At 36.2% G+C, this 24,758-nt stretch overlaps 2 protein-coding genes and 1 pseudogene across 2 annotated transcripts; all 3 read left to right on the forward strand.

The window, feature by feature from the left end:
- Positions 1 to 764: 764 nt before the first annotated feature.
- Positions 765 to 2,171, forward strand: LOC116119200 (putative receptor-like protein kinase At3g47110). The gene has a single exon (XM_031405144.1). It carries the CDS (start codon positions 765 to 767, stop codon positions 2,169 to 2,171), a length of 1,407 nt encoding a protein of 468 aa, XP_031261004.1.
- LOC116119202 (probable LRR receptor-like serine/threonine-protein kinase At3g47570) lies at positions 2,150 to 4,080 on the forward strand. The gene is made up of 2 exons (XM_031405145.1): positions 2,150 to 3,497; positions 3,622 to 4,080. The coding sequence occupies exons 1-2, from the start codon at positions 2,171 to 2,173 to the stop codon at positions 3,999 to 4,001; spliced, it is 1,707 nt and encodes a 568-aa protein (XP_031261005.1). The 5' UTR covers positions 2,150 to 2,170; the 3' UTR covers positions 4,002 to 4,080.
- Positions 4,081 to 20,943: 16,863 nt separating this feature from the next.
- On the forward strand, positions 20,944 to 24,499 carry LOC116119201 (annotated as a pseudogene).
- Positions 24,500 to 24,758: the final 259 nt, after the last annotated feature.

Genomic DNA, 24,758 nt, shown 5'->3' on the forward strand with positions numbered 1-24,758 from the left:
TTTCTAAGCTCTTTGCTCCATAATTCCGATATTTAACAGTTTTTTATTGGAGTCTTAAGTCAAGCATTTGCTGAGTACGGGGTATATGATATCATTGATCAGCTGACTGAATATTTCATTTTCTTGTATACTCACCCAAACCAGTTTGCAACTTGCGAGAGAATCAATGAATAAACTGTTTGACTGGGCAGATACCAGTCTATTTTTGTTCTCTTAAATTGATTGTGTATGATTGCTAGGGAGACCAGGATCAAATTAGGTAATCTAAGCACGATCTATACTGATATGGACCAATTTTTTACTGAGTATGGGCAGAAATCTTCCAATCCTTGGAAGCAGCAGTAGCCTTTGACTTGACTTCATGGTCATATTTCCAATATAGTCATTGCTTTCACATCTAGCAGAGAAATTTCGCTCCACTTTCTATTGCTTTCCTTGACAGCCAGGCATTTCAGCTGGATATATGTAAAAACCATGCACAGAACAAAGTATATTACAAACTTTACATATTTCTTTGATTGATTAGTCACAGATTAATAGAATTTAATGACCTTTGAATAGTTTTAACACTTATTCTTAGATTACACGATACAGATTACAGATTAGCATAAGTCTACCAATTCGAAGTCTTCCATAATAATTTAATGGTATGTATCAAGTTGTATACTTGAACCAACTTCTACAGTCAGGAAAAAAATTCTTATACATAGCACCTATCCCTCCAAGAGTGTTACTCATCAGCCACCTTCTACAAGTCAGCTGCCATGTTGTCTTCCCTTCAATTCAAGACTTCACTCCAATTCTCAGTATTGTTCATTCCATTTCTTGTTCCGTTCTTCATTATTTTGCTGCATACACCAAACTCTACTCTTGCATCATTAATTACCACTTTGCCTGGAAATGACACTGATAGACTTGCCTTGCTTGCTATCAAATCTCAAATAACCCACGACCCACTTGGTTTCTTTAGCTCATGGAATGATTCTGTTCATTTCTGCAACTGGAAAGGTGTCACTTGTGGTCATCTCCATCAAAGAGTGATCACACTGAACCTGAGCAACTATAACTTGGTGGGTTCACTCTCTCCTCACATGGGAAATCTTAGCTTTCTCAGAGGTATTAACCTTCAACAGAACTACTTCCATGGTGAAATTCCACCAGAAGTAGGCCGTCTATACAGGCTCATGTACCTTAACTTCTCCAATAACTCTTTTTCCGGAGAGATCCCAGTCAATCTCTCAGGTTGTTCGAGCCTTATCATGATTCGTTTAGGCTTCAATAACTTGATTGGAAAAATCCCGAGTCAACTTGGCTCATTGCAGAAGCTTGAGAGATTTCAGCTCCACTATAACCATCTCAGAGGACAACTCCCAGATTCTTTAGGCAACCTTTCTTCAATTAGATCATTTTCCATGTCAGTTAACGGCTTTGAGGGAACCATACCTGAATCCCTAGGCCGGTTAAAGACTTTAAATTTTCTTGGTTTTGGCCTTAACCAATTATCTGGTACAATCCCTCACTCGCTTTTCAATCTGTCATTCATTTCGGTCTTTACTCTACCATTTAATCAACTGCACGGGAACTTACCATCAAACTTGGGCTTCACTCTTCCTAATTTGCAAGTCTTTAATATTGGTCACAACCGATTCACTGGACCGCTTCCACAATCATTATCCAATGCTTCAAATCTCCTTGAACTTGATATCAACAGTAGTAATTTCACAGGGAAAGTTAAAATTGATTTTGGGGGCTTACCTAGTCTGTGGTCACTGGTTCTTGCAGCCAATCAACTTGGGAATGGAGAAGCTGATGACTTGAGCTTCTTGGATTCTTTGACTAAATGTAGAGATTTGCGGTTACTGGATCTAAGTGAAAACGGGTTCGGTGGCAAGTTGCCTCACTCTATAGGCAACCTCTCAACCCAACTTGTGCAACTTAGATTGGGTGGGAATCAATTATCTGGAAGCATCCCTATTGAGATTGAGAACCTTGTTAACTTGACAGAGTTAACAATGAGCAAAAACAATTTATCAGGGAGCATTCATGTTATTGGAAATCTTCCGATGCTGCGGCGATTGGATTTGTCTGAAAATGCTTTTTCAGTCCACATTCCATCATCAATAGGCAACATAACTCAGTTTATGCTCTACACCTTGAAAAGAACCACTTAATGGGTACTATTCCTTCCACTTTTGGAAACCTCCATTACTTGCAAGACCTTGACCTTTCTCAAAATAATCTCCAAGGATCCATACCCAAAGAAGTTATGGGACTTTCTTCCCTGACCATTTCCCTAAATCTAGCCAAAAATAAACTCACTGGAGCCCTGCCTTCAGAAATTGGTAACTTGAAAAATCTTGGACGCTTGGATCTTTCTAACAATAAGTTGTTAGACAAAATTCCAAGGGGCCTCGGCAGTTGTGTAGCCTTGGAATACCTCCAAATGGAAGGTAATTTCTTTATAGGAACTATTCCTACTTCTTTTAGCACCTTGAGAGGACTCAGAGACTTGGATCTTTCACACAACAACTTGTCGCGAGAAATTCCAGAGTACTTCCAACGCCTTTCGCTCACAAATTTGAACCTTTCATTCAATCATTTTGATGGCGAGGTACCAACAGGTGGAATTTTCAAAAATGCAACTGCCATATCGGTAGCTGGTAACGATAAGCTCTGTGGAGGTTTACCAGAATTAAAATTACCTCGGTGTTCTCCAAGTCATTCAAAGAAAGAGAAAATGTCCAGCAGACTGAAGTTAATAATTCCGGTACTTACCGGACTTGTGGCGCTAGTTTTGATCATGTCACTTGTAATTATCCACCGGTTGAGGAAGTGGAGAAAGGAGCCTTCAGCTGAGTCCTCATCGACTAAAAAGGATTTGCTTCTAAATGTCTCTTATGAAAGTCTCCTCAAGGTGACAGATGGATTTTCTTCTGCCAACTTAATTGGTTCCGGAAGCTTTGGCTCTGTCTATAAAGGAATTCTCGGTCTAAACTACAGAATTGTTGCTGTGAAAGTACTTAACCTACTTCAACATGGAGCTTTAAAGAGTTTCATGGCCGAATGTGAAGCTTTAAGAAACATAAGGCACCGCAATCTTGTCAAAATTCTAACAGCGTGCTCAAGTATTGACTTTCAAGGTAACGATTTCAAAGCTTTGGTGTATGAGTTCATGCCTAATGGGAGTTTAGAAAGTTGGTTACTACCAGATGCAGATGCTGATCATATGAATGATAGCCCGAGGATTTTAAGCCTTCTGCAAAGATTAAACATTGCGATTGATGTGGGTTCAGCTCTGGAATATCTTCATCACCAGTGCCACAAGCCCATTGTCCATTGTGATTTAAAGCCGAGCAATGTTCTTCTTGACATTGATATGACTGCACATGTGGGTGATTTTGGGTTAACAAGGTTCATTCCTGAAGCCACGAGTAGGTCTCATCCAAATCAAAGCAGCTCCATTGGATTGAAAGGAACCGTTGGCTATGCTGCACCAGGTAACTTGCTGTGTTCAATAATTTCTGTGGTTTTTATTTCCTGGAAATAATTTCTGTCAAATCCAGGAAGAAATTTAATTTGTATGTACACTTGTTCTTACTATTATACAAATTGAATTTGTAGAGTACGGAATGGGAAGTCAAGTTTCAACATATGGTGACGTGTACAGCTATGGCATCCTCTTGTTGGTGATGTTTACAGGGAAAAGGCCAACTGATGACATGTTCAAAGACGGATTAGATCTTCACAACTTCGTTAAGACAGGCTTGCCTGAACGAATATCCGAAATTCTAGATCCAGTTTTTGTTGCTGGAGGGGAAGAAGAAGAAGAAAGAGGTGATCCAGACATACAAAAGGAAAAAATACAGGAGAGTTTGATTGCAATACTCAAAATTGGAGTTGGTTGCTCAGTGGATTTCCCCAAAGAGCGAATGGACATCATTGATTCTGTCAAAAATTTACAGAATCTCAGAAGCTCTCTTCTTCGCTATGGGATTATCTAAATCAAATTAAAGTTAATTGTATAACTAATTGCACCCGTCTTCTGTTGCAAGGAATTGGAGTCCTTCAGGAATAAAAATTTCAAAGGCAAATATTTTATATAGTACTGAATCTAGCACAAGCCTTTTAAATTATGCAAAACAACAAATAAACCTTGTAAATTGTGCAAATACATTCAGGTTTTAATAAACTTGGACAACAACTATATCACATACTAAAATTAAAGCAATGACAACACCTGAAAAGTAATTATTTTCCAGGTAATTCCGGAGGCCATTTTTTTTTTCCAGGTAGTCTGACACCTTGTATGCTTATCTTGTTCTTGCTCTGTTCTTGTTCTTAAACTTGACAAATGAGTCTCTAATTGCATGCAGATTCTTGGCGACATCACCCATAAACATCCGCTCTCTTGGCAATGTTGAGGAACATATGACCCGATTCTCGGTATTGAAATCAAGTATTCCATTTGCGCTGCCTTCGAAAAACATTGATGGGTCAATGACATCCATGACATGGTTTGGCAAAGCCATTGCGGCAAACTTGTGAATGTTCAGATCATCTTTAAACATGTCAGCAGTGGGCCTTTTTCCTGTAAACATCTCCAGCAATAGTATACCAAAGCTGAAAATATCTCCAAGTATGGAGACTTGGCCTTCCATGTATTCTGCCTTTTGCAAAATCTGCCACTAATTAGGATACTAATTCGCATATTCTATTCCAAACAAAGAGAATTTGGCATGCTTAATGTAAGGCAGCAGATGGTTTTAAAATATTAGCAGTTGTTTAAAGGATTACTAGTCTTTAAGAGTTTAAAAATAGCGACATGCTGTAAAATTTATAATCATCATGAACTAAAGTGTGATTCTTTGGGTTGAGAGAAAAAAACCTGGAGAAATGTATCCTATAGATCCCTTTAGCCCGACTGACATTGGTGAAGGATTATTTGATGCTTCAACAAGTAACTTTGCCAATCCAAAGTCACCATTATGAGCTGTCATATCTTTGTCAAGAAGTACATTGCTTGGTTTTAGATCGCAATGAACTATTGGTGTGACATCAACAGCTATATTCAGCCTTTGCATAAAACTCAATTTCTTAGTTCTATTTTACTTGTTATCACTTGGATGAAACCACCTGTCCAAACTTCCACTGGGCATGAACTCAAAAACTAAAGCTTTGAAGTCATTTCCTTCATCATCAACACTTGAGCAAGCGGTAATGACCTTGAGGATGTTACCATGTTGTATATTTCTTAATGTATCGCATTCATCAATGAAACTCTTTATAGGTCCTTCTTGTTGAAGTTTAATTGCGATAATTGTTCCATCACCCAATAAAATACCTTTGTATACTGAACCAAAGCTACCCTAACCAATCAAATTTTCTTTAGAGAAGTTATTGGTTGATTTTGAGAGCTTTGAGTAAGATAGACCTAATTGCCTCTCAAGAGAAAATGCATTGGAATGTGAACAAAAGAACTGAACAGAGGAATTAAAAATATGGTTACTATACTTGTTGTCAAGGCTGAGAATAAATTAGACTGATGAAGCAAGACAAAATTATGCAATAAGGAAACACATCGTGAGGATCAGAGGAAGGAAAAAACAAAGAGAAAAACAGACGAGAGCTGAAGATGAAAAATATTTTTCATTCTTTTGATATTCATACAATGTACATGATTTACAAATATACAAAAAAACTAACACATCCATTCCTTAATTAAAGCACAACATACATAAAGAAGCAAAAGTTCTTTGAAATAAGGATCACCATACATCTTAACCAAAAAACTTCAACTAATACAACTACTCTACTGACTTGAAAGACAATAAGAGATACAAACAACCTCAATCTTCTAACACTCCTTGAGGTGTTTGTTATTAATACCCCAAGTTTCATTCTCCGAACTTTTAAACTTAGGCTTAGGAATAGCTTTGGTCAAAATGTCTGCCACCTGATCTTCTGAACTACAGTACATCAGGTTGATTTCACCTATGTTTTCAGCCTCACGAATAGCATGAAACTTGACACTAATGTGCTTAGTTCTACCATGATGAACTGGATTTTTGGTGATTGCTATGGTTGCCTTGTTATCCACAAAGAGTTTAACACTTCCTTGTTCATCTTGTCCCAAATATGAAAGAATTTTTTGCATCCAAATGGCCTGATTAGCAGCATTTGCAGCAGCTACATACTCAGCTTCTGCTGATGATTGAGTTATTATTATTATTATTTTTTTTGAGTTCCAACAGAACATAGCACTTCCAAATGAAAAACAGTAACCCGAAGTGCTTTTAAAGCCATCTAAGCTCCCTGCCCAGTCACTGTCTAAGTAGCCTATAAGTTGACTGCTACCCTTTTTAGAGTACCAGAAACCAAAATCAATAGTTCCTCTTATGTACTGTAACACTCTTTTGGCTGCACACCAGTGGGATTTTCCTAGTGAATGCATAAACCTGGACAGTGATATGTAGCAAACATTATATCTGGCCTGGTAGAGGATAAATAAAGTAGGCTGCCAATGAGACTTCTGTATAATGTAACATTTGCTTTCTCTTATGAGTCATCAATCTTCTTCAGTTTTTCATTCACTACTAAAGGTGTTGCAACAACCTTACAACCTTCCATTTGAAATCTTTTCAACATGTCTTAAGCATATTTTTTCTGAGAGATGAATATGCTTGAGTGATCTTGATTTATTTCCATACCCAGAAAGTACTTCATTTCACCCAAGTCTGATAGCTCAAATTCTTTTTCCATATTCTCCTTGAAATTAGCTACTGATTTCATATCTCCTCCTATCACAAAAATGTCATCAACATACAAGGAGACAATAAGAGATGGATCACCATTTACCTTTTTAACATAAAAAGTGGACTCATTTGGACTGCAGCAAAAATCTTGGTTTAGCAAGTAAGTATGTATCTTGCTATACCAGGTTTTTGGTGCTTGTTTTAGGCCCTAAAGAGCCTTATGCAGCTTATAAACCTGCTCTTCTTTCCCAGGCACTTTGAAACTTTCAGGTTGCTCTACATATATATCTTCATCAAGTATACCATTCAAAAAAGCAGATTTGACATCAAGATGGTATATTTTCCAGCCAAGTTTAGCAGATAGAGCCAAAGCAATCTAATAGTATCATACCTGGCTACTGGAGCAAAAGTGTTAGTGAAATCAATGTCATATTGTTGTAGATATCCTTTAACAACTAATTTAGCTTTGAGCTTGTTTATAGTGCCATCAGGATTGAATTTTGTTCTATAGATCCACTTGACACCAATCACCTTGTGATTTTCAGGTTTTTTCAACTAGGCTCCACGTATAGTTCTTATTAATCATTTCCATCTCATTCTTCATTGCTGTTTTCCACCCTTCATTGTAGACAGCTTCATCAAATGAAGTTGGCTCTAAAGAGGCCACATTACACCTGCCATAAATATCTTCAAGAGATCTCATTTTTGTTGCAATAGTACTTTCTTCATCACCAGAATATGAATCATTTTCTAACAAGACATTGGTTCTAGGATTTGAACTTGAACATTCTGCCCAACTCCAAATTGCTTGTTCATCTAATATGACATTCCTACTAACCACAAATTTATTGGTTGAGGGATTGTACACTCTATAGCCCTTAGATACTTGGTTGTAACCAACAAACACCCATTTCTCTGATCTTGCTTCTTTTTTCACTTGGAACAAGAACATAACAAACACATCCAAATATTCTTAGATGATCAACAGACAGTTTACAACCATGCCAGATTTCATAAGGAGTGGCATTATTCAAGGCTTTAGTGGGCGGCAAATTTAACAAATACACTTAAGTATTTCTTGCCTCAGCCTAAAAATGTTTACGTAGTTTTTTTTTTAAACATCAAACACCTAGACATTTCCATCACTGACCTATTTTTCCTTTTACTCACTCCATTTTGCTGTGGAGTGTAAGGAGTGGTCAGTTGATGTGTTATACCTTTTGTTTTGCAGAAAATTCATTTGAATTATATTCTAAGCCATTATTTGATATAAACAACTTCAGTTTGCACCCTGACTACTTTTCCACTTCTACCTTAAATCTGTTGAACACATCAAAAACTTCTGACTTTTGCTTCAAGAAATAAATCTAGAGATGTCTTGAGAAGTCATCAATAAAGATTAAAAAGTATTTGCTCTTATTTAAAGAAGCAACACTCATTGGTCCACATAAATCTGAGTGAACAAGTTGCAGTTTCTCAGTGGCTTTCCATTTGTTGCTTGAAAAAGGTAACTTGGATTGTTTGCCGAATTAACGTACTTCACAAACACCATGATGATCATTAACAGTTGGTAAATTTAGCACTAGCTCCTTATCATGCATATTTTTAAAGTTACATAGTTGAAGTGTCCAAGCCTTCTATGCTATAAATTTGAATAAATTTTAGTATGCTACATTCCAGTCTATAGCAAAATTCTTGTCTATCGTATTGATAGTCATAAGTTCACTACCACAAGGATCAACAATGGTGCATGATTTGTTTTGAAAATGCAGAGAATAACCTTTTTCTAGCATCTGTCCTACACTTAGCAAGTTATGATTAATTTTAGGTACATAAAGAATATCTTGAATGTATTTGGTACCTACTGGAGTATCAATTACAGTCGCTCCTCTTCCCTTGACATCTAGCATTTCACCATTTCCAATTTTCACTTTGGACAAATAGGATTCATCCAAGTCTTTGAGAATGTTAGCATCAAAGGTCATATCGTTTGAACATCCACTATCTATTAGCCAGGAGGTTTGATTATTCTGAGTTGCATAACAAGTTGCAACAAAAAGATTTTCTCCAACATCTTCTTGTTTCTCAGTTGAACGAATTTGCTGAGTTTGTTGAGCTTGGATTCCACTTACATTTTTGCACACTTTATCAATGTGTCCAAGTTGGTTACATGACTTGCATCTGACGTTAGGTCTATACCAGCAATAATTTGGAGAATGCCCCTTCTTTTTACAATGAGGACAAGGAGCATATTTGCCTTTCTTTTCACCTTGCAACTTGCCCTTTACTTTTCTCTCCTCCTTTCTATCAACAGTCTGCTTCTTCATTGAATTATTGATAGAATTTTTCTCCTGTAGCTTAGCATTAATAGCACTTTCTGCAAATTCTTCATGCATTAGAGCTCTCCTTTTGTCTTGAGCTTTTAGGGCATTCTTCAGACAAGGTAAGATCAGAGAAATTTTTAGAGTCTTCAAGAGAGGAGATTTTAGCCTCATATGTCTCAGGAATGCTCACTAGAATTTTCTCCATAATCTTCTGATCAAAAAGAGTTTCAACCATTAACCTTATCTGATTTACAACTTTCATAATTCTATCAGCATATTCCTTAATAGTTTCAGCCTCCTTCATTTTAAGAACTTCAAACTCTCTCCCTAGATTAAGGACATTCATCTGCCTTGATCTTTCATTGCCTAAGGAGTTTTCTTTCAATCTTTCCCATGCTTCCTTAGCAGTCTCAGACGTAACAATATTAGTGAATACTGCATCAGTTACACCTTGATGAATGATTGATAAAGCTCTAGGTGCTTTAGTAACTTCTTCTTCATGCAATCTTAACTGATTCAATGTTGGATTTGGCCCCAAAGGAGGAGGTTGTTTCTCCTCCTCCACATATTGCCATAGGCTTAAGCTTTTCATGTAGGCTTTCATTTTGACAGCCCATAAATGATAGAGCTCACCGTTATAAACTAGTGGTGACATGGATGAAGATGAAGAAGCCATGGTGAACTCCTGATAAAAAAACAAAATTTTAAAACACTGATAACTTTAGAATGAACACACCCCTTAAGATCAGAAAAGCTCTAATACCATGTTGTCAAGGCTGAGAATAAATTAGACTAATGAAGCAAGACAAAATTACGCAATAAGGAAGTAAATCGGGAGGATCAGAGGAAGGAAAAAACAGAGAGAAAAACAGACAAGAGCTGAAGATGAAAAATATTTTGCATTCTCTTGATATTCATACAATGCACATGAATTACAAATATACAAAAAAACTGACACAACCATTCCTTAATTAAAGCACAACACACATAAAGAAGCAAAAGTTCCTTGAAATAAGGATCACCATACATTTTAACCAAAAAACTTCAACTAATACAACTGCTCTACTGACTTGAAAGACAATGAGAGATATAAACAACCTTAATCTTCTAACAATACTCACTGTAATTACTACTTTGTGGGTCAGAAGTTTGCCTAGAACATTTTTGGAGCATACAGGTAGATGTAGTTGTGAAACAGCACCACAAAGCTTATCATTTCCAACAAGGGAAATGGCACTTGAATTTGCAAATATCCAATCTCTTGATACTTCACCACTAAGTTTATCATAAGAAAGATTGAGGTCTTTCAGAGATAACAATTTGCTGAAAAATTTGGGAATTTGTCTGGACAAGTTGTTACAGGATAGGTCTAATTCTTCTATACCTCTTAAACTTTTTAAAGATAATGGAATATGCCCTCCAAAAAAGTTGCTCCTCAAATGCAGACGTTGCAAGCTAGTAAAAGTATCCAGACTGCGTGGGATTTCACCAGATAATTTGTTCTTAGATAGATCCAATTCCACAAGATTTCAACTCCTTTAGTTTCCGAAGCCTCCCAATAACATCAGGAATGCTGCCACTTAAATGGTTACCAACTAATTCTAGATGGCTTAAATTAACCAGGTTTCCAATGCCAACAGGAATGTTTCCATGAATCAGATTCCCTCCAATCGAAAGAGATTGCAACTAGGTTGAAAGGTTGCCTACAAAGTTGGGCAATTCTCCCCCAAATACAATTCTAGTGAGACCTTACCCTTAAAGAGGAGGACAGTTGGACAAGAAAGTCAGAAAATTCAATTCACCAATTTCCCCATTTCCAAGTTTGTTATCATCAAAATTAAGTCTAGTTAGACCTTGCAAGCTTCCAAAGTTTCCAAGAATGTTCCCGGTGAAACCATTTTGAGCAAAATCAAGAATTTGAAGACTAGAAGCATTTGACAATGACACAGAAATACTTCCTTTAAAATTGTTAATACCCCCAACAAATACTTGAGGATTAGGAAGAGTAAGGCCAATAAGGCAGATGCCCATGTACCGGGTTTTGAGTTAAAGTGAAGTAATACAACAATGAGAGATTATAAATCAAAGAAGGAACCGTACCAGATAGATGATTACCATAAAACAGAAGAGTTTCCAAGGCTGAGAGATGGCCAAGTTCCTTCGGTATGCTTCCTTGTAAGTTTTTTAGTTCTAAGATGCAAGACTTCCAAATTTGTCAATGAACTTAGCTGGTTAGGAATCTGCCCAATGAGGTTGTTTTAGCTCAGTCTGACTATTGTAAATCCTGTACAGTGAGATAAATTCGTTGGAATTTTCCTGCTAAAGTAATTGTTTATCAAGTTGAGTACCGTAGGCGAAGCACATGGCCAATTTATTCAGGAATTTCGCCAACGAAGTTGTTTTTTCCAGGTTGATTACAGTAAGAGATGTAAGCTTTCCTATAGAAGGTGGTATTGAACCAACCAATTGTTGAGATTCCAACTTCAATAATATGGCTTTTTCATTATAAGATGAACTACATGCATCACCAATCCATTTGCAGAAGTATTGTAGAAACTGAAATTGACATAGAGAGATGAATTTTGGGGAAAAATACTCGTTCTTTATTGAATGCACTGTTTTCTTTTATATACAAACTTAGTCGACAGAGCTAATCTGAACTGGAGTGCATTAACCAATTAAGCTAACTAAAAAAAACCGATTAACTAACAAATAAATTAATTACAATATTACAACTTGATTTGACTATTATACCCCCCCTTTAAAGTTTGAGGGTGGTAAAGATCAAGCACACCCAACTTGTGTAACATATGATAATGAAGACTCTTGCCAAGAGCTTTGGTGAGGATGTCAGCCGGCTATTTTGATGAAGAAATATAAGCAGTGTTAATTAGTCCATTTTTGAACTACTCCTAGACTATATAACAATCAATGTCAATGTGTTTAGTCCTCTCATGGAACATTGGATTGGAAGCAATGTGGTTAGCTGCTTGGTTGTCACAATGAAGAGTAACAGGGAGCACATTTGAAAAACCAAGTTCTTTTAATAGCTGAACTATCCAAATTACTTCACATGCCGTGGACGCTATAGCCTTATATTTTCTCAGAAGAAGACTTGGAAATAGTGGCTTGACATTTAGATTTCCAATTTCCAAGACATCAGTGAAGAACCAAGAAATATACAAAATCCAGTGACAGACTTCCTTGTCATCAAACAAGAACCCCAATCAAAGTCAGTGTAGACTGTTAAAGACAAAGCATTCACAATAGGAAAAAAAAGTTCCAACCCTGGAGCAGATTTCACATATTTCACCACCTTAAGGGCTGCTGTCATGTGAGATTCTTTAGGTTGATGCATAAACTGGCTTATGATATTGACTGAGTAGCTAAGATCAGGCTTGGTCATGCACAAGTACAAGAGTTTCCCAACCAATCTTTGATAAACAGCAAGATCAGTTAACAAAGTATCATTACCAACACTATCAGTGGAAAAATGATTATCATATATTGCTGAAATGAACTTTAAATTGGGTTCCATGGGAATAACAGATGGTTTGGAGCCGAACAAACCTGATTCAGCAATAAGTTCTAGTGCATACTTTCTCTGACATAGGCTGATTCCCTTAGAAGATCTAGCCACTTCAAATCCTAAAAAATACCTCAACATGCCTAAATCTTTCTGCTTAAATCTAGAGTGTAACGGTTACTTTGTTTGATTGATCATATCATGGTTATTCCCAGTTATCACAATATCATCTACATACACTAGCAACATGACAATGTGTGATTGTTGCCTCTTAAAGAATAGAGAATAATCTGATTTGGATTGTTGGAATCCACCATCCAAGAGAGTTGTGGTTAACTTGTAATTCCAAGCTCTAGAAGCTTGTTTCAACTCATAAAGAGATTTATGAAGCCTACACACAAGATCTTTCCCTCCCTACTTCAAGAATCCTTGGGGCAATGTCATAAAAAATCTCCTCTTGCAAATCCCCTTGTAAGAAAGCATTATTGACAATAAGTTGATAAAGAGGCCAATTATGCATTGAAGCTAAGGCCAAAACTGTCCTAACAGTGACCATTTTCACAACTGGAGAAAATTGCAAGAAAGCATTATTGACATCAAGCTGACAAAGAGGCCAATTATGCATTAAAGCTAAGGCCAAAACTGTCCTAACAGTGACCATTTTCACAACTGGAGAAAATTGCAAGAAAGCATTATTGACATCAAGCTGACAAAGAGGCCAATTATGCATTAAAGCTAAGGCCAAAACTGTCCTAACAGTGACCATTTTCACAATTGGAGAAAATTGCAAGAAAGTATTATTGACATCAAGCTGATAAAGAGGCCAATTATGCATTGAAGCTAAGGCCAAAACTGTCCTAACAGTGACCATTTTCATAACTGGAGAAAAAGTCTCCTCATAATCAATTCCAACCTATTGTATGTACCCTTTGGCAACGAAACGAGCCTTATATCTGTCCAAAGTACCATCAACCTTATACTTAAGTTTATACACCCATTTACAACTAATGGGAACCTTGCCAGGAGGCAAAGGTACTAAAGACTAGCTATGATTGTGCTCTAAGGCTTGTATTTCTTTCTTCATAGCATCTATCCAATTCTGATCCTTAGAAGCCTGAAGCAAACTGGTGGGTTCAGCCAAAGAGAGATTGGACACAAAGACTTTGTATGAATAGGAGATATTGTCATAGGAGACAAAATTGGTGATAGGATACTTGGAAAAATTGACTATAGGATTATGTTTAAGTGTAGGACAAATAAAGTCTTGTGTCCATATAGGAGGTTGTGTTTGCCTGCTTGATTTTCGAAAGGTAGGAGGTGAAGCAGTAGAAATTTCAGGTGAAGAGGAAGAACCTAAGGGTGTTGAATCAAGGGAAGAAAATGGAATAACAGGAGCTGTAGAATCTAGACTCTTGATAGTACGTGAAGGAGGTTCTATAGAAGGTGAATGAGTTGAGTCTAAAACTAGAAAATCTGAGTTAATAGGAAAAGGAACCTGGGATGGCTTAGGCAAGGCAAAAGGGAAAATGTTTTCATAGAAAAAAACATCCCCAGTTACAAAGACAGAATGTGAAGATAAGTTGTAAAGAATATATCTCTTTTGTGTGAGGGAATAACCTAAGAAAACTGATGGAATAGCTCTAGGATGCAACTTGTCTCTAGAAGGAAGAAATGTAGCATAGGCTAAAGATCCAAAAACCTTTAAATGATCCAAGGAAAGAGGTTTATCAAAGAATGTTTCAAAAGGATAAAGACCTTTGAGAACAATTGTGGGAAGTCTATTGATTATATACACAACAGTTTGCACACAATAGCCCCAAAAATGAGTAGGTACATTAGACTGAATTTTTAAAGCTCTAGCAACTTCTAATCTGTGCTTGTGTTTCCTCTCAACAATACCATTTTGTTGAGGGGAATAAGCACAGGAGCTTTGATGAATAATTCCCTGGCTACTCAATAGAACATGCCAATCTTTGTTGAAGAACTCTAAACCATTATTAGTCCTAATGCATTTGGGAATCAAGTGATACTGTGTATGGACCGTTTTAAGGAAGTGTTTTATGGTAGAAAAAGTTTCAGACTTGAATTGCATGAGAAACAACCAAGTCACCCTAGAGTGGTCATCAACTATGATAAGGAAATATCGGGTATTACCATGAGTGGGAGTTTTGTATGGACCCTAGACATCCATATGCAATAAATGAAAGTTATGCTGTGTGTGGGATATACTGTGTGGAAAGGGTATTCTGGTTTGTTTAGCCAAAAGGCAGATATGACAATGCAAGGTAGGATGTTCAGTTTGCATATTAGATTTAGACAATTTAGGATGAATGAGAGGCAAAGTTGCATAAGAGACATGCCATAACCTTTGATGCCATAGTGCAAAATTGTGAGAGATAGAATTTGACACAAATGAAATCGGTATTTTATTCATATTTGAGCTAAAAGATACAACTTGTGATGAATGTGTATTACAACAAATAAACTTATTGATTTGTTCTAAGGCTGATACAACAAATGAAATTTTGAACTTTGGATCATAAAACTAAAGACCTTGACTATGCTTACCAATCCCCTTCAATTTGCCATTGCAAAGATCCTAAATGAGGCAAAAATAAGGATAGAAAGTGACAAAACAATTATTAGAAGCAGTAAGTTTCGAAACTGAAAGTAAATTGTGATGAAAATCTAGGACATGTAAAACGTTTGACAAGTGTATGTTACTGTCCAGCATAATAGATCCTACATTCCTAACATAGGTTTTTGCTCCATTTGGGAAACTGACAAGGTATATGGAAGATGGTTCAACAGCATAAGGAAGTTTCAAAACAGACTAATTAAAAGTCATGTGATCAATCTCTCCAATATCAATGATCCAATTATCATTATCAAAATAAGAAAACAAGGCAACAAAATTACCTACAAGATTAACAATAAAAGGAGAAACATTTTCTTTGCCTAGTAGCTGGAGTAGTTGATTATCCCAGAGTTTCCAGAGTTTCCAACATCTGGTGATTCCAAAGACTGAACTTGATTAGTAGAAGCTTTTGACTTCAAATTCTTCCCCTTTGTCAATTGGAAATCAGGTGGATACCCATTCAACTTGTAACAATTCTCTCGTCTGTGTCCAGAAATATGACAAAACTCACACTCAATGTATGGTTTTTTTCCTTTATATTTTTGCCCCTAACTCTAATTCTTGCCACTTCCAATATGATTGGCATAAAGTGCAATAGTCACTTTTGAACTCAGAGTCATTCTAGCCAAAACTTCCTGGCTCTTGTTTTGATTTACTACTGAGTAAGCCTGTTTAACACTCGGTAAGGGATTCATAAGCAAGATTTGACTTCGAACCATGGAGTAAGACTCATTCAATCCCATGTGGAATTGCAACAACTTCTGCTGGTTCAAGTGTTCTAGATAAGCGTTAGCTGAAACACTATTAGGTACAGAAAGACTAACTAAAGAGTCAAGCTCATCCCACAATGATTTGAGCTGATCATAGTAGATAGCCATAGTATTGGTTCCTTGTGTTAGGTTAGCAATTTCCTGATGAAGACCATAAACTCTAGTTCCAATCATTTTGTGATACTACTCCTTCAAATCCTACCATACCTGAGCAGCACTCGTCGAGTAAACAATTCCATTAAAGATCTCCATAGAAATCGAATTGAAGATCCATGCAAGAACCAATGAATTGCACCTCTCCCACTGTGGAATCAAGTGAGAGTGTATTGATGATTTGGTGCATGTGCCATTAACAAACCCTAATTTTTTCTTAGCACAAAGAGATATCGTCATTGCTCGACTCCAGATATTGTAGTTTTTCATCCTGATGAGCTGCTTAGAAACCAGTACAGAACCTAGTGTATCCGATGGATGTACATAGAGCAGTGAATTGGAATCAATTGATGGAATCACTACTTCCTCTGTCGGATTTGCCATGATAGCTTCTAAAATCAAGAATTAGAGCTTCGATCAAACTAAAAGAAAACTGGAAATCGAAATCGAAAAGAAGAATTCGAAGAATGTTAAGCCTTATCGCACTTTCTTGAACCACAAAAGAAGGTTTAATCGGCTTGATTTATTGATCAAGAAGCAAAGAATTTCGTTGCTCTAATACCATATTGCAGAAACTGAAATTGACACAAAGAGATGAATTTTGGAGAAAAATACTCGTTCTTTATTGAATGCATTGTTTTCTTTTATATACAAACTTAGTCAACTGGGCTAATCTGAGCTGGAGTGCATTAACCAATTAAGCTAACTAAAAAAAATTGATTAACTAACAAATAAATTAATTACAATATTACAACTTGATTTGACTATTACACCCTCATTCCTCTAATAAGAAGTGAACAGAATTTTTCCAGGAGCTCTTGAGCTGCAGAGGATCTTGAGTTATTCTATGCTTGAAATCAAGTAAAGCTAGTTTGTCAGACTCGATTGATACAGATTCCAAGCCTGAAATCATCCGCAAAAGATGATGAAGGAGATGTAACGGAAACCTTTTAAAATTCAAAGGATTATCCTCCATTGTTTTGGGAAATGCATAGTTCTAGCAAGGAAAGTGTGAAATGCCCATTTGAGATACATAAAAGCCTAAGTAAGAGAAATCAACTTGACAAAAATTAAATGTTACTGGGCCCATAAATATTTTATGCACCATATCAAGAAACCTTGAATTATTGTTAATTGATATCATTCTTATCTGCAAAAGTAAACCCATCAAATCAGGAAGATGTCTTTCATATTCATTATCAAGAAGGAAATGCAGGTTCAAAGAACCTGAACTTGAAATAATGCAAACAGTATTTATAAAGGATACAAGTATACAACACGAAATTCTAACTTCCCTTGTAGGTTTTACAGATGAGTTTTGTTATGTTACGGAAGGTAAAATCACATTGATGATATAATTACTAATGGTGGGTGTGGTTCGAGAAATGTTTTAGTGGGTATAAATAATTAAGATAAACTAGTTGGGAAGAATAAAATTATTGACAGACACTTTTATTGAATTGTCCTTCCTTTTTAATATATTATTATAATAATAATAATAATAATATTATATATTATTATTATTATTATTATTTATATAAATTCTTTTAACCTCTTATATTTGAGAATTTAGCTAAAACACCCCTATCAATAAAGTTTAAATTTTAACAAATTACCCTCAGTCACCCAAAACCACCTCTGACAATTGGCCACCATTGCCGGTCACCGACGTCAGTCACCGAAACAGTGCATGACCAATGAGATCAGGCTAGCTGTGTGCCATTTTGGTTGTTTAATCCACATTGATCTGGCTATTTTCGACTAGATCGAAGGCCGAAAATAGACATATCGTCATGGATTTGGTAAAAAACGACCACAAATGGTTGCTTTATTCTGGCTGTTTTTGGCCAGATCCATGGCGATATGGCTGTTTTTGGCCTTTGATCTGGCCTAAAATAGCCAGATCGACGCACGGTCGGTCAGATTCCACCGGTCGTGCGTCAATCTGACACTATTGCTGGTGGCCGGTGGTGGTCTTTGGTGGCTGGGGGAATTTTGTTAACTTTTAAACTTTTTGTGGGTGGAGTGTTTTAGCTAAATTCTAAAATGTAGGGGGTCTGGGCTGATTGTTATATATATGGTAGACATTTGAGGGCAATTGTGTTCAGAATGATATTTAATTAAGGCAAAATGGATATAAAATAAAGATTACCCCGGTAATCTTTAAATGTTACCCCCTAAGGAGGTAATTTGATTACTCCCTATTTAACCTATAGTAATCACTATTGGTATTGAAAGATCATTGCAATCTTTTATTACTTGACAATCAAATAAGGGAATGTCCGGAATTAAAGATAGATTACTGAAGTTATCTTTCAAGAGCCCTAACCAAACATACCCTAAGAGTAAACGACTTTTTCCCACCCAAGGTTTACCTTAATGACACTTTTCCATCCAAAAAGTTTCGAAGTACAATTTTAATACCCAAAGTTCATATTTTGTTACTACCCAAAATACACTTCCTTTAGGCTTTGCGATTCGGCGACAAACAGAGAGCAAGCTGTTGGGGCTTTTGAAAAGGACAGGTCGGTGAGTCTTTTTCGGAATTGGTCAGAATCTGACTTGGGTGGGCGGGCTGTGCGTTCCAGAAATTGCTTGATTGTCGGGTTGGCGAGAGCAAGGTTTGAAGGGCTTAAGTGAGTGATGAACATGGAAGAAAAGGGTGATTGTGTGGGATCACAATGATATCGGAATCGGCTGGCGATATCAATTTGATATAGTCTTCACAATTTTAATAACTTTCGAAAATCGCTGAGAAGTTTGACGTTAGGTTGATATAGTCTTTAAAATTAAAAAAAAAAAAAAAGGTTATAAAGTAATATTATTGAACTATTTTTACTTTATTTACGCTTGCAAATTAAATAATATGTTTAAGAGTTTTACTTTTCAATTTTGGTAGCGTTTATGTTAGGATTTGATTAAAGTATCAGTTGTTTATTGTCTAAAAAATGTTGTTATATATTGTAGGCGAATATAATAAAATAAATAAGGAAAATATTTTTTGTATTTAAAAATGGTTTAATCAATATTGTTAAAGACATTGATAATTCCTTGTTTATCGAGTTAAGTGTTTTTATTGAGAAACACAAGTCAACAAAGTAATGACAAAAACAAATTCAAAATTCAAAAAGCAACTTAAAATGAGAAGAAAATAAATAATATGAATTATTTGAATAATAAAAATTTTAGTTTTTTAATTATTATTTCTAAACATTATAATTGAAATATTAATAAAATTATAGAAAATAACACTTAAATCTGTAAATTTTTTGGTTAGTATAAAAACTATTCCTTTTAGTTTCAATAATAATTTTTAAGCATTAGATCTATGTTTTTAGTAATACTGAATGACGGCTATGATCATGTCCTATGCTAAATTTCAGTGTCAATTCTATCAGGCCATCCGTCCAATCTCCCAAGCACCATCAAACGGCAGTTGCTATTTAAGTACCCAACCCTTAGTCAACCTCAATCAAAAGGTTAAATGTACTTTTATTTTAGCCGTTGGATAAAATAGAATGTTCCAAGGATCTACAATGAACTACATCAAATAAAATTAATTTATCAAAAATATAAAAATATTAATTTAAATATTACTTAAATAGTTTTTTTTTTTTTTTACTACTTTCATAATCATACTTAACTTTGTGTCAAAAGAGTTGTACGATAATTTAATATCAATAACATTAAATATATCATTATTTTGATTATATAATATGATTGTGGCTATTTTTAATTTTACATGTGTTATGATAAAAAAAATTAATTTCTATTAATGATAAAATTTAGAGTAAGTAAATTAATTGATAGAGTGTCTCAACTATTTTAGAACTTTTTTGTTTTTCTTTATATAGCCAAAAAATTCAAGCCTTTATATATTGAAAATTTTATTTATAAGAACAATAATTAATATTTTAAGTAAAGTAGAAAGTAATTTAATTGGAAAATAAAAACATGAGAGAAATTAATATAAATGATTAGAAAGAACATGCATGAGAATGCATAGAATACCAAAAGGAAAGAGAAAATCAGTCAATGAGTTGTGATTAAAATATAAGAAAAACTTATAAACTTTAGAAGAAATTACATTAATATTTCTAATTAAAAAATAGTTTTGCTTACGATATAATAGATTACAAGTTGGGATGTGGCAATAAATAAAACATTTTTTCAGGTGTTAATAGGGGTAATCACTAGAGCTTTTATTCGACTAGTAGTTTCAGGGTTCAGATAGATTAATTGAAGTATGTATAAGCTGGTTTGGATATCTCCGATCATAAAAAAAATAAAAAAAAAAACATTGAAGAGTGGATGTTTTAAAAAAAGAAATGTAAGGAATTATTGTGAAATTATACGATCATACAACGAAAAAATAAACTCAAGAACAAACCTTACTACTTGGTAAACAACGCACAAATAATAAAAGAATATTTAAAAAATAGGGCCCATCCCTTCAACAATGATATTGACCAGACCACTCTAGCTTCTCCATTCTGAAGACAATTTCTTAGATAGTAACAGCAGAGATTGAGCATGATCTATGGAGATCTGTTTTCATCTTTGAAATTGGGCCCATCACAACAATTATCGGTGTTCGGTGAATCTCCTCTTTCCGCACTTCTCCTTCAATCACAACTTTAATGAGCCACTAGCTTCAATAACAGCAGCCTATGTTGAATTTAAGTAACGATAAGACATTGAATTAGTGCGTCACGATAATAAAAAACAAATAGTGGTTCATTCAATAGGATTTTCTGCAGAAAAAAAACAAAACAAGAAGAATTTATCACTCCTTTACGAGCTTTCCATGTAATTTCCTCTCGCATTGCACAATTTTTCCGCGTAAGGAGTCTTGCTTTTTGATCACCACAAAATAGACTTTAGTCTGTGTTAGCTTAATAGCTTTGTAATATAAAGAGAAGCCATGGATTGAAGCTGAACATATACAGATTATCAAAACAGCAAGAACATATTTCTTCCATTTCATAGATTCTTGGAAAAATGAATGCTACCTTTTTCTCGGGGGCATTCTTAGTTTTCTTCCTTTCTATCCTTCTCAGTTACTCTCAAATTACTTTCTCCCATGGCGTGAAACCTGGAAGTGAAACAGATAAACTAGCTTTGCTCGCTTTCAAAAGTAAGGTTGCCCCCAATCCTTTTGGAGCTTTAAGCACCTGGAATGATTCCGTCCGAATTTGCCAGTGGCATGGTGTCACTTGCGGCATTCGACACCGAAGGGTCACAGCTCTGAATCTCCCTGGCCAAAATTTGACAGGTACGGTTTCTCCTTACATAGGAAACTTGACATTCCTCAGAATTATAAATCTTCAAAACAACCATTTCTACGGTGACATACCACATGAAATGGGCCGTCTGTTTCGGTTGCGAGCCATGGTGTTCAACCGTAACATGTTTCAGGGAGAGATTCCCATTAATCTCACTCGTTGTTCAGAACTCAGGACTCTTGACTTAGTCATGAATAAGCTGGAAGGGACAATTCCTGCTGAACTAGGCACTTTGTTTAAATTAACTGGACTTGGGCTTGCCGTCAACAATCTGACTGGATCCATCCCTCAGTCACTTTCAAACCTTTTGTTTCTAGAGAAGCTTTCTCTATCAGAAAACAGTCTCAGCGGCGATATCCCTGTTGGGCTTGGCCAATTGAAGAGGCTGAACATGTTTCAAATTTCAGTAAATAACTTCTTAACAGGTTCAATTCCCTCCCAGCTCTTTAATATCTCTTCTATGGAGTACTTTGCTGTAACAGGCAACCAACTTGTCGGAGAAATCCCACCTTACATTGGACTCACACTTCCTAATATCCGTGTACTTCTTTTCGCGGGTAATAGGTTTACAGGGGCTATACCTCACTCAATATCTAATGCAAGTAAACTTGAACAGCTAGATTTTTCAAATAATCTTTTTACTGGTTCAATCCCTGTAAATCTGGGAAGATTGAAAAATCTGACCTTGCTCAACTTTGCTAGAAATAACCTTGGAACTGAGGAGGGTGATGACCTCAGTTTTCTCTCCTCTTTGGTTAACTGTACCCACTTGAAAGTACTCAGCCTGAGCAAAAATAGTTTGCGTGGGAAATTGCCGGATTCCATTGCTAATTTCTCATCTGAACTTACCTATTTATTAATGGGACAAAACCAGATATCTGGTAGCATCCCAACAGGTATTGAAAAACTCAAAAGTTTGATCTCAATAGGCATGGAGGAGAATCTTCTCACAGGAATCATTCCAATTACTGTGGGATATCTCTCGAAACTACAGATATTGTCCATATTTGGAAACAGTTTTTCAGGTGAAATTCCTTCCTCCCTTGGAAATTTAACTTACTTGTCAGAACTGGTTTAGATGACAATTCCATACAGGGAAGCATACCTTCAAGTCTAGGGAACTGCCAAATACTGCAGAATTTAGGTCTCTCAGGAAAACAACCTTTCTGGGGCCATACCATTTCAGTTATGGTCTACCTCTATCAGGATGGTTGGACTTGTCTCGCAATCATTTAACTGGCCTATACCTTTGGAAGTAGGTAGCCTGAAAAATTACGAATGCTAGACTTATCAGAGAATAAATATCTAGGGCAAATTCCAAGTTCACTTGCAAATTGTCTTAGCCTGGCGAGCCTAAATCTGAGAGAGAATTCCTTTCAAGGGACATATCCCTCCAATAAGTTCTTTAAAAGGTCTTGAAGACCTTGATCTTTCGCAGAATAACTTTACTGGGAAAATCCCCAATTGGATACGTTTCTGTTTGCAAACGTTAAAACCTGTCCTTCAATAATCTTGAGGGTGAGGTACCAAAAGAAGGTATCTTTTAAAATGCAAGTGCAGTTTCAATCATAGGAAATGGTCAGCTTTGCGGAGGAATCCCAGAATTGCATTTGCATAGCTGCCCATCCATTGGGTACAGGGAAATTATGGCAACGACTCGCTTTCAAAATAACAGCTTCCTTGGCTATTTGCTTGCTTTCACATATGCTTTGTGGTAATAGTCTGTTGGAGGAGGAAAAGGAAGAAAAGCGTTGGTTGATTCTCCTATGGAGGGTAAGTATTTGAAGATTTTTATGCAGAGCTCCTGAAAGCAACAGAAAGGTTCTCCTCTGCAAATTTGATAGGCAGTGGGGGCTATGGTTTCGTGTATAAAGGCAGTCTAGGCCGCGAGGAAACACCTGTTGCAGTGAAGGTACTAGATCTTCAACAAAGGGGAGCTTCAAAAAGCCACTGCTGAATGTGGCGCCTTGAGGTGCATGCGACATCGCAATTGTGAAAATAATCACTTCTTGCTCAAGTCTAGATACAAGGGCAATGAATTCAAGGCTGGTTATGAGTTAATGCCGAATGGGAGTTTAGAAGAGTGGTTACATCAAAATAATGAATTGGAAAATCCGAGGCCAGATCTGAATTTGATGCAAAGGCTGAGCATCGCCATTGATGTAGCGAATGCATTGGAGTATCTCCACCACCATTGCCACACACGCATTGTTCATTGTGATCTTAAGCCAAGCAATGTGCTACTTGACAATGACATGGTCGCCCATGTTGGTGATTTTGGGTTAGCAAGGCTACTTTATGATAACCCTCCTCAAGACCCAACCAGCTCAAGTAGGTTAAAGGGCTCCATCGGTTATGTCTCTCCAGGTAACACCAACCCTTTTCTTAGAATCTTATTAAGGCTGCATTTGGTTCTTGAAAAGGGTAACAGAAGATTAAAAGAACGATTTTTTTTAATAAAAAATTTAAGAATTGATTTTCAATGTCCTTTTCAAGAATCAAAAGGGAGACTAACAGATTTTTCAGTAGTTGTGAGTAAATTTTTCTCTTTCTTATTAATGATTAAGTGTTCACTGCTAATTAAAAATAGAGTATGGATTATCTGGTGAGGTTTCAACATATGGAGATGTGTACAGCTTCGGCGTCCTATTGCTGGAAATGTTGACTGGAAGGAGACCAACCGATGACATGTTCAGGGAAGGCCTTAGTCTACACAGCTTTGTAAAGATGTCAGCACCAGATCAAGTGGCTGATATCGTGGACTCAACAATTCTGGAAGAAGCTCTTCAAGTCCAAGATTGCAGAGGCATATTGCAACCAACCTTACAAGGCAAGATTCACGAGACTCTAGTCTCGTTGTTGAGACTAGGGCTCCAGTGCTCCGCAGAATTGCCAAGCGAAAGAAAGCAGATCAAAGATGTCACCGTAGAATTGCAAGAAATCCAAAAATTGCTTCTGGCTTTCAGGTTATAAGCAGTTTAGATGTGTCAACAATTATAAGCATGCTTTAACGTTGCAGTTAATGAATAAAAGTGATCAAATTCAATGTAACATGGTTGGCAGAGTGAAAGAGGTTTACTGATCTAGGGTTTTGAAATGAAAAGAGAAGGATGGGGAAGAAGAAGATGAAAAGCGGTCAAGGGGTGAGAGGTAACCGGAAAATATGAAAAGAGACGGTTAACCTGTAAAAGAGTTTTACAAATTTAAATAAGTTCCAATTTTTTGCCTAAAAAGAGTGTAAAATTCCCTTCTTAACCTTTCATAGTTAAATTATTTTAACGGCGTTAGGCCAAAGGGTAATTTTTGAATA

The sequence above is a fragment of the Pistacia vera genome, unplaced genomic scaffold (assembly GCF_008641045.1).
Source record: "Pistacia vera cultivar Batoury unplaced genomic scaffold, PisVer_v2 Contig877, whole genome shotgun sequence".
NCBI classification, from domain to species: domain Eukaryota; kingdom Viridiplantae; phylum Streptophyta; class Magnoliopsida; order Sapindales; family Anacardiaceae; genus Pistacia; species Pistacia vera.

Coding starts and splice junctions, on each gene's coding strand:
- LOC116119202 (XM_031405145.1), top strand. CDS start 2,171: ATGGGTACTATTCCTTCCACTTTTGGAAACCTCCATTACTTGCAAGAC. Junction 3,498..3,621: donor CGTTGGCTATGCTGCACCAG/GTAACTTGCTGT, acceptor TTGAATTTGTAG/AGTACGGAATGGGAAGTCAA.
- LOC116119200 (XM_031405144.1), top strand. CDS start 765: ATGTTGTCTTCCCTTCAATTCAAGACTTCACTCCAATTCTCAGTATTG.